Raw genomic sequence first — 10678 nt, 5'->3', positions numbered from 1 at the left:
GAAAAAGGTAACAATTATAGGCTTTGTTCTTGTGGCTGCATATATAGTGGTTTGTGTTTGGATATCAATATCTACATGGTTGTTTATCTGTATTATTAAGAGACTTTAACAATAACTTTGCAGAATTTTGTAAAAAACAACAAAGTTTAAAATATATTTTTAAAATCAGAAAATTAAAATCAGTAAAAAAAATATAATTTGCAAAAAAAAAAAAAAGACAGAAACAATATTGAAGCATCACCTACCACTCTACCATAAGTCACGGTCGGTAGGTAGAACCTTTTTATCTAAGCCTTAAACTCATTCTCTTAAATGATTTTTCACCCGCCTCAAAAACTTATTATTTTGGTGAATTGATTTTAATAATAGCTTATTTTGGTAAAAAATTCAATAATAAATAGACTAATACTATATTATAAATGATACATATTCCATTGTATATTTATTCCCAAATTTTACCAGATCGTTAGTTATATTCCAATTATTTCTATTATATATATAAGTACTATTTTTGTTCATTACCTTACCGTACAAATGAATATGAGAGGCCAAGATTATTTTTCTGTAACTTTTATAAATATTTATTTATTTAACTTTTCTTATACTAAGTAATATTTTTGAAATATAAGCAAAATTATTTTAATCATAAACGCCTGGACCTATTTTGTTAATAATCCTTCAAGATTTTTTGTGTTTACTTTTTAGAATAATTTAAAAATGCTAATAAATAAATAAAAAATCAAATTGAAGAAATATTAATAATACATATAAATATTTCGGGCTTAATATTAAAGTGTAAAAATATTATTTTTTGAAGAAATAACAATTTTTTTTATCTTAACCTCTCGTATTCATTTATATACGTGACTTACATCTACCACATCATTCAGAAGTAATGAACAAAATAGTAATGAATGAAATCCTTTTTCCTATATATATATATATATATATAATTCCATTGTATAAACCTTCATATAAATTATAACCATACAAAAAACCTAGAAAATCTCCTATTTTAAAGCAACTTTTTTTTATCAATTATAACAACTTCTAGGCTAAGAGTGTTTACTAAACAAACATTTTATTTTTTAAAAAAACAAATCTTTTACTCTTCTCCATATTATTTTCATTCTATCATCTCAATAAACTCCTCCAAGAAAAAAATGTCTAATTATCATGTTGCTGTTATAGCATTTCCTTTTGCAACACATGCTGGCCTTTTATATGGACTTGTTCAAAGGCTAGCAAATACATTACCAAATGTGACATTCACATTTTTTAGCACAAAAATTTCGAATTCTTCAATTTTTAATTCACAAAATTATAATTATAGAAATACAAATCTTAAGCCCTGTGACGTCTCTGATGGCGTCCCAGAGGGTCACGTGCTCGGAGGTGGTCTCGAGGAGATTATAGGATTATTCTTCAAATCCGCGAAGAAAAATATTCATAATGCTATAATTTCTGCTGAGAATGACTCAGGGAAAAAAATTACATGTGTTATTGCGGACGCGTTTATGTGGTTTTCGAGTGATATGGCTGAAGAGTTTAACGTTAGTTGGATTCCTGTATGGACTTCCGCAGCTGGATCACTCTCTGTTCATGTTGATACCGATGTTATAAGACAAAATGTTGGGATCCAAGGTATGTAAAATGATTTTTATGCATATATTAGTCCGTCAAATGACAGAATCCATAAAGATTATTCAATAGTTGAAGCCCCAAAAAAGAGAATTCAGAATTTTTCTAGATAGTGTTTTTCCTTGGAGATGGAAAATTATTCATCCATTATGTTTTTTCCAATTTTGAAATGGGAAAAATGACAAATATACCCTTGAACTGTCGTAAATGGTATGCAGATACCCTCCGTCATACTTTTGGAACATTGGTACCCCTATCATCAAAAAATTAGAGCATATATACCCTTTATACTAACGGACATACACGTGTATGTCCGTTAGTATATATAAAGGGTATATATGTTCTAGTTTTGGATGGCAGGGGCACCAATGTCCCAAAAATATGACGGAGGGTATCTGCATCTCATTATCGATAGTTTAGGGGTATGTTTGTCTTTTTTCTCTTTTGAAATTCTTACTTAAGAGAATGAAATTGACTAATATTATGACGATAATAGGTAGGATAGATATTATTATAGGAGAAGTTGATTATTGAAATGATAATCGATACAACAGAAATAGAGAACTTTATCATGTTCATGACTAAACATTGGATGAATGATAAGACTATAGTATATGAAGATATTGTTTATAGAAATCCAAACTTTTCGTTTGATTTATTAAATGTTGCATTTGCGCGTTACAATAAAAATCATTCTTTTTTTTTTTGGTTATAGGAATTGATGGACGTGAAGATGAAATTTTAAATTTTATTCCTGGAATTTCTGAAGTAAGACTTGGTAATTTGCCTGGTGGAATTGTTTCTGGAGACCTAAAATCGCCATTTTCGATGATGCTTCATAAAATGGGAAAAACCATAGGAAAAGGAAAAGCCATACCAATAAATTCATTTGAAGAATTAGACCCTCAAATGGTTCAATATCTCAAGTCTAAATTCAACAATATTCTTAATGTTGGTCCTTTTAATTTAACTTCACCACCCCCCTTAGCAAATATTGTAGACAAATATGATTGTATTGAGTGGCTAAATAATCAAGAACCAAACTCTGTGGCATATATTGGATTTGGTACTGTTGCAACACCACCACCTAATGAGTTAAAAGCTATGGCTCAAGCACTTGAAGAAAAAAAAATTCCATTTATTTGGTCAATTAAAGAGAATTTTATGTCACATTTTCCACAAGGGTTCTTGGAAAACACAAGTGAGTATGGTAAAGTTGTACCATGGGTACCACAAGTACAAGTTCTTGAACATAGTGCGATTGGAGTTTTTATAAATCACTCTGGATGGAATTCGGTTCTGGAGAGCATAGCTTCTGGGGTGCCTATAATTTGTAGGCCTTTTTTTGGAGATCATCATTTGAATGCTTGGATGGTTGAGAAAGTTTGGAAAATTGGTGTGAAAATTGAAGGTGGGGTTTTTACAAAAAGTGGTACAATTGATGCACTTGACTTAGTTTTGTCAAAAAATAGAGTGGAATTGAAGGAACAAATTGGAATGTACAAAGAACTTGCTCTAAAGGCTGTTGGAACAAGTGGGAGTTCAACTCAAAATTTCAACAAGTTGGTTGAGATTATCAATTCTTGTTAGTGAAATTTTAATGATTTATTACTATGTGTTATTGTAATAAATTTATTAATTCCACTTTTATATATGAATCAATTGTTATCTTGAATTGATCATCAATGTTTGTCCATGTAACATTGTTTTTGGTAAAACATTTCATTACATTTGTAATCAAATTGGAACTCATGACTTTCTAGTCGCACAACAACTCTTACCATTGCATCGATATAATATACTCTCTGTGGTTAGTTTGTGTTGCATATTTTCTTTGATATGTTTCAGAAAGACCGTTACATTTATGTTTTTAGAAGCGAATTTGTTCAATTAAAGACAATTTTATGTCACATTTCCCAAAAAGGTTCTTGAAAAAAAAAGTGAGTATGGTAAAATTGTGCCAAATTTTGTTGGAAATTATCACCTCTTGCTAGTGAAATTATGATCCCCTTGAAAGGGAATTCAATGATTTATTACTATGTGTGTTTTGTACACAATGCATTGTCTTCCTTTTTCGGGAAAAATATCTTATTTGATGAGTAATTAAATTGGAACTCTTGACTTTTTAGCCACACAAAAATAACTTTTACCGTTGTACCAAGAATTGCTTCACCTAAAATACTTGTGTTCAAAACTATGCTTGATTCCCATGAGTTTTCCATTTTTGTAAAACAACATAGACAAATCGTTACAATATGAAAAATTCGATTTTTTGGATATATCCTGAAATTCCAAAGTCACAAATCAAAAATTCAAAGTCAAATAATGCATAACATTATTAAAAGTTAGTGTAGGGCAGAACCACTTTAATCTTTTGGTAAAGCAAGTCACCTTATCAATTCAAATCTCCCAAATTTCTACCCATTTTTTAGGGCAGACATGAAAAAGAATAACTTTTCAAAAATATATTCCTAGCATTTGTAATAAGGATGGCAATGGAGCGAGGCACGACAGGGCAGGGTAGGTTGAGTTTTAACCCACAATTTTTTTTAGCCCAGCCCACCCGGCCTACATTACATTTTTATGTGTTTTAAACCCGCCTCGCAAAATATGGTAAGATGCTCATCAAAGTTGTAATTATTCTTGGTTATACATGATGGGGAAAATCTAATGAACAACATACACAAAAGCAAACAAATAAAACTTTTGTGGTGTCATGGCTCGTCATAAAATCAACACAACACCGAATAACTTTGTCTACCAAGACTTGAACAACACTAACAAGCTATTGATTCAACCCATTTTTACCTAAGCAAATTAAATTTCAAACAAGTTGGATCATGACCCGTTCATTGATTCGAGTCATTTTAACAAGGTAGTTTTTTTCTTTTGATAATCATATCATTGGAAACAACTTGCACGCACCTTGATTAATTTTAAGAGCTACAACTTGCACACAGCTCGACTAATTCCATTGATACCTATTACCTCCCACCAATTCCATTATCGGATAACTTTGTCCCCCATGGGGTGGACGTACCAACAAAGCTACCTTTTTCTTTTCATAACCATGATATTCGTGTCAACTTGCAGACACCTCGACTAATTCCACAGATACCTACTACCTCCCACTAGTACCAAGGATAACTTTGTCCCCCATGGGGTGGACATACATACAAACAAAGCTAGCTTTTATTGCACTAGAGTACATATCCTCTGTTGTAAAATTATTGCTTTGTGGAAGGAAGACTTTGAGAAAGACAAATGGATACACAAGATATTGAGTGTCCATTGATTAGAGAAACTGTAAAGGAAGAAGAGTCAAAGAACAAGAAAAATGAGATTTTGGAAGAAATGAAGAGGTTATTGATATTAGCAGGGCCTCTTATGACAGTTAACTTTTTAATTTATTGTTTACAGGTTATATCTATAATGTTTGTTGGTCATCTTGGAGAGTTAGCTCTTTCTGGTGCTTCAATGGCTACTTCATTTGCCTCTGTAACTGGCATAAGCTTGATGGTTAGTCCTTTTTTTCATTTTCCTTATTGTCATTTGTCATCTCTTTTAGTGTTTGGTTATTAATATGATCGTATCGATAAATTTTAAATGGACTTTTACCATGTCGAACATGATAATTAAGTGTTTCAAGAAGATCCTTCAAAGAGTGGTGGAGCCACCTTATCGAAAAATTACACTGTTTAGCTAGCTTAAAATTTTAGTTTTATGTATAAACACTGTATGTTGCCTAAACCACTCAACCATCCACTTGAGGACATGTTGCATAGGTTTTGATTTAGTAGGTGCTTTTACCTGCATCCATAATTGATACATATGGAGTTCATAGAAATTTACTTTTTTAGTTATTTGATACGAACTTAAGTGGCGTTTTTTCATCTCTGAAATTCGTAGATGGGAATGGGAAGTGCATTGGACACTTTATGTGGGCAGTCATATGGTGCAAAGCAGTATCATATGCTCGGTATCCATATGCAAAGGGCAATGCTTGTTCTTCTACTGGCTAGTGTTCCTGTGGCCTGCATTTGGGCTAATGCAGGGCATCTTCTCGTATTATTTGGACAAGATCCGGAAATATCAGCTGAAGCAGGAAGTTATGCGCGCTATATGATTCCAACTATTTTCGCCTTTGCACTTCTCCAGTGTCATATTAGATTTCTACAAGCACAAAACAATGTGATCCCCATGATGTTCAGCGCGGGGATCACTACTTTACTGCATATATTCACTTGTTGGATTCTGGTCTTTAAGTCTGGCCTAGGCAACAAGGGTGCTGCTCTTGCTAATGCGATATCCTACTGGATTAATCTCTTGTTGCTAGCGGGATATGTCAGAATATCGCCTTCTTGCAAAAACACTTGGACTGGATTTTCAAAAGAGGCATTTCATGATATATGGAAGTATATGAGACTTGCCATTCCTTCTGCTGTTATGCTCTGGTAGTATTCTTAATCTATGTAAACATATATTCGATCGCCCTCTCAAAATGAACGAATGAATCAGAATATTTTGCTTTTCTTGACACAGCTTAGAGATTTGGTCATTTGAAATGATGGTTCTGTTGTCTGGACTTCTTCCGAATCCAAAGCTAGAGACGTCGGTTCTTTCTATCAGGTTGCAGTTCTTCTTATGTCATGTTAAATACTAATTTCAAGCTGACATCTTAGTGTATCAAAGGGTGCTAATTTTGAAATGTTTCAGCCTTAATACATGTGCTATGGTATATATGATTCCGTTAGGACTAAGCGGTGCCACGAGGTGAATCTCTTAGCATTTTAAAATCCTCTTCTGTTGCATTTTCCTTTATATGGTTCTTCATTAGTTTGTATACTTAATTGGCTTCCTCCTCAGTGTAAGAGTTTCAAATGAACTAGGTGCGGGACGACCTCAATCAGCTCGTTTAGCAGCTAGTACTGCAGTATTATTGGTGGCTACAGAAGGGGTTGTTGCAGCAATTGTGTTGATTTCGGTTCGTAAACTGTGGGGCTACTGTTATAGCACCGAGGAAGAAGTAGTCGGATATGTAGCAGAAATGCTAGTCTTGCTAGCAGGATCCCACTTCTTAGATGGTATTCAATCTGTACTTTCAGGTTCGTCCAATATTTTACAATACGAGTTTCCTGTTGCTGTGTTTCATGAATCTGGACTACGATTCTGTGATTTGTTTAACACAAGGCTTGAGGAGGCTATAGGCGGGTACGTTCAAAAATGTTGTCACACCTGTGTCGAATACTCAAAAAATGTACTACTTCTGAAGGATCTGACATACACCTGGCAACACTTTTGAACTCAAGAACCCATTCTATATTTGTTTTTCACACACATACATATATGTTTCGACCCTGAAACACTGAGTTCTTCTGAATCCGCAAACCCCCATGGTTGAGTTTTTCACTAGAGTTAAATGACTAGATGACCTTATCACCGATCAAAATACAGGTACTGCGCGAGGGTGTGGATGGCAAAAGATCGGGGCAGTAGTCAACTTGGGAGCTTATTACCTTTTCGGAATACCTGCTGGTGTTATATTAGCTTTTGTCTACCATATAGGTGGAAAGGTACATCCGTACTCTTTCAAGCTTCTCATTTACTTAGCATTTCCATATTCGGAACTATAGAAAAATCTTACGATGATATGATTTTCAGGGACTATGGTTGGGTATCACTCTTGCCCTTTTTGCACAAGCACTACTTCTTTTTGTAGTTACTCTGCAGACAAACTGGGAAAAAGAGGTAAATTCATGTTTAACTCGGCGATATTCTTGAATTGTGTTACCAACTCATCATAAAATTTAAATGGAAGAACGATCACTTTTAGTTACTTAATTATATAATGTCTCAACACAGTAATAATGCAGGTCTTTTTTTGAGTTTTGTAGGCAAATAAAGCATCTGATAGGGTGGCTCCAGAGCTAGCTAACATAGAAGAAAATGCAGAATGACACTTGATTAGGATGGTAATGGTTTACCAGAAAAATTTCAACTCGTCCCACATAGCATTTTTGTGTATTTTATCTGATAGTCTAAACACTGTTAACTAACCATATGTTTTTGAAGCATTAGTTAGATATTAAATCTAGATTTTGTTCATAAAAAGGAGTCGTGTTTGGTATCAACCAACACAGAAAGGCTCAAGGAAATTGAAAAGGAATTTTTCGACTCAGCAAGAACTCAATGAATAAATTAGCATTCAAGTACATTAGCCTTGTATTCTTCATCAAAGCAAGCTAAGGAAACTAATCATAATCTTTACTACTTATAGTAACTATTAGCTTATTGCAATCTTAGAAAACATGACCTGCAATTTGGGCCTAATCTTCGCGATCACAGAGTTGGATCACAGAGTTGGATGTCTGGGCAAGGATCTAGATATCAGACAACTCTTCGCGAAAGAGGGCCCTATTACGAAGATATCCTTTCTAGTGCTTGCATTGCCTACAAAACACATAGCAGACTTGTGTATTTTATACCTTCCTTGATATTGAGAAGACATAAATAAACAAAGAAAGTTACGTGTTTGTCCCAATTTGTCTGCAGAACAACCAAATGAATCAACGTTTATGCAAAAAGAGCCATAATGATTCTCAACGATATACAATCCCTTTATATTATGATCGAAAAAGTTTGAGTATCATCAGTTGTGCGATAATAATTCAATGAAAATGAAATGCGTGATAGTTAATACCTTTCCTCCGACATGGTAGACAAAAACTAGCACCACACCAGCAGGCACTCCCAACAGGTAATAAGCCATATATACCTCTCACACACACGAGATGCACATGTGACACATGAGATGCACACATGACACACAAAATGCATGTGTGACACATGAGATGCACACATGACACACGAGATGCACGCGTGACACACACAACCTAATTTTATTGAATATACTTGAAACTTTAGGCCATCAATTTTATTTGAGTCACCCCTCACGAGCTAGAGCACCTTTATTGTCAAGGCCAGTTTTGAGCATGAATGGTGCTTTACAATATCATATTCAAGGAACAACATATGATTGTTGCAAAAAACCATCTCTAGTAGAAAAGAGAAGCAAGTCAATTACGAATTATGAAGATATTTGGGGAAAACATACATCATAAGTTGACTGATACTACTTACAAGGATATTAAAGTGGATATAATGACGTTGTATCATGTATGTGATGAATATTTTATAACATGTTAACTTAATCTTTCATGCTTCTTTGATTGTACTTAACTTAATCATGTATGAAGATATTCTTTGTGTTGCTAGCATTGCCTACATAACACACAACAGACTTGTGTATAATATATCTTTCTTGATCTTGAGAAGACATAAATAAACAAATAGCATTTTGCTACATATCTCACTACAGTTGCTTCATTGATGTAGCAACGGCCCCATACTTTACGAATCAAGATCATGAGTACAACTATTAGAGTACGTGCCTTCTCCGGTAGCTAAGAGTGTTGCAGTACGTGTTGCAAGACAAGTTGATTGTGGTTGTCTAGCTCCTGGTTCATTCGACACTAACAATTTTAGCCCCACCTAGTCCTTCAGACAACATATGGAACACAACTGATGTATTAATGATGTAAATATAGAAAAAATAACATTAGGCCAAGTGAAATATGATATCAACATGAGAGGGTATAGTGTGACAGGAAGAATGAACCTGATAGAACTGAGGTTTTTAATTTTGGATTTGAAAGAACCAACAACTCAAATGACCATATTTCCAAGCTGTTTCTAAAGATGGAAAAAGTCGCATTGAAATTATAATCTAATGCATTACTCATTTATTTAAAAGAAATAGAGGAATACCAACTAATTAGAGTTGAAGAAATTGCTAGTCTAAGATATCTTGGGAATATCCAAATATGCTTCTCTTGAAAATCCGGTCTAAGTACGTTTACTAGAAAGCGATATTCTGGTATAAGCAGCTAGCAAGAACATGTAAATCCAGTATGACGTAGCATTAACCAAACAACACCTTTACTTCCAAGTTGGTTTTGAGGATGAGAATCCATCAGCTCAAAACATGCAACAACAAATTGATTCATGTCGTAAACATTATGGACTTGACTTTGTTTTGAGCTTGTAAGAACTTAATATGACGTTCTAACAACCCATATGCAAAGATGATTGGTATCATGAACCATGCATAAACTCTTGTTTCAACTGCTATTTTCGGATCTTGTCTTAAATTAACAAGAATACTTTGTGCATGTGCCCAAATACAGGCAATAGGAATGTTGACCAAAAGACTAACAGACATCCCTCTTTGCATATGTATGCCAAACATGTGATGATGTGTAGCACCATATGTTTGACCACAAAGTGTCTCCAGTGCGCTTTCCATTCCCAATTGATAAAACAACATGACTATTAATCACATAGGTCAAAAAATCGTATAATGGCGAAGAAAGTAGCCAAGGAAGCACTAGAAAGAGCTAGCTCTCTGCGATGACCAATAGACATAATTGAGATCACTTTAACAATATATATGTGATTTTTAGAATTTTCTTACTAATTGACATGGGATGCACATGGGACGCACAAGATGCACATATGACACATGAGATGCACTGTGACGTACAAGATGCACATATGACGCACGAGATGTACGTGCCACGCACGCACAACCTAGTTTTATTGAATATACTTTAAACTTTGGGCCATCAATTTTATTTGAGTCAGCCTCATGTTCCAAAGCAACACCTTTAATGCCAAGGACAATTTTAAGCATGTATAATGCAAAAAAATTTTATATGCAAATAGCACCATATGATTACTGCAAAAAAATTGTCTCTAGTAGAAAAAAAGGAAGCCAATAACGAATTATGAAGATATGTGGGAATACATATGTAACACCCCAAAAATTTTTAAGTTAAGATCCGAACAATTCTTCATTTGTGAATAAGATCGTACCGGGTGATTCTTAAATTGCCTATATGTGTAAATGTCAATTCTTTTGTGTGAGAATGATTTTGGATATCAAATAAGGTCACTAGAATCTCCTAGCACAAAGTTG

At 34.0% G+C, this 10678-nt stretch overlaps 2 protein-coding genes and 1 pseudogene across 2 annotated transcripts; 2 read left to right on the top strand and 1 right to left on the bottom strand.

The window, feature by feature from the left end:
• Nucleotides 1–1163: 1163 nt before the first annotated feature.
• On the top strand, nt 1164–3246 carry LOC125877820 (kaempferol 3-O-beta-D-galactosyltransferase-like). The gene is made up of 2 exons (XM_049559086.1): nt 1164–1644; nt 2357–3246. Exons 1-2 carry the CDS (start codon nt 1164–1166, stop codon nt 3229–3231), a joined length of 1356 nt encoding a protein of 451 aa, XP_049415043.1. The 3' UTR covers nt 3232–3246.
• Nucleotides 3247–4784: 1538 nt separating this feature from the next.
• On the top strand, nt 4785–7620 carry LOC125877817 (protein DETOXIFICATION 16-like). The gene is made up of 8 exons (XM_049559083.1): nt 4785–5160; nt 5551–6095; nt 6184–6270; nt 6358–6414; nt 6508–6746; nt 7096–7214; nt 7303–7389; nt 7536–7620. The coding sequence occupies exons 1-8, from the start codon at nt 4906–4908 to the stop codon at nt 7596–7598; spliced, it is 1452 nt and encodes a 483-aa protein (XP_049415040.1). The 5' UTR covers nt 4785–4905; the 3' UTR covers nt 7599–7620.
• A 1236-nt stretch (nt 7621–8856) lies between these two features.
• LOC125877643 (protein DETOXIFICATION 16-like) lies at nt 8857–10393 on the bottom strand (annotated as a pseudogene).
• Between the last annotated feature and the right edge of the window lie 285 nt (nt 10394–10678).

This window comes from Solanum stenotomum, chromosome 9 (genome assembly GCF_019186545.1).
Source record: "Solanum stenotomum isolate F172 chromosome 9, ASM1918654v1, whole genome shotgun sequence".
NCBI classification, from domain to species: domain Eukaryota; kingdom Viridiplantae; phylum Streptophyta; class Magnoliopsida; order Solanales; family Solanaceae; genus Solanum; species Solanum stenotomum.
Note: the sequence above shows the minus strand (reverse complement) of the source record. Positions and strands in the feature narration are given on the sequence as shown.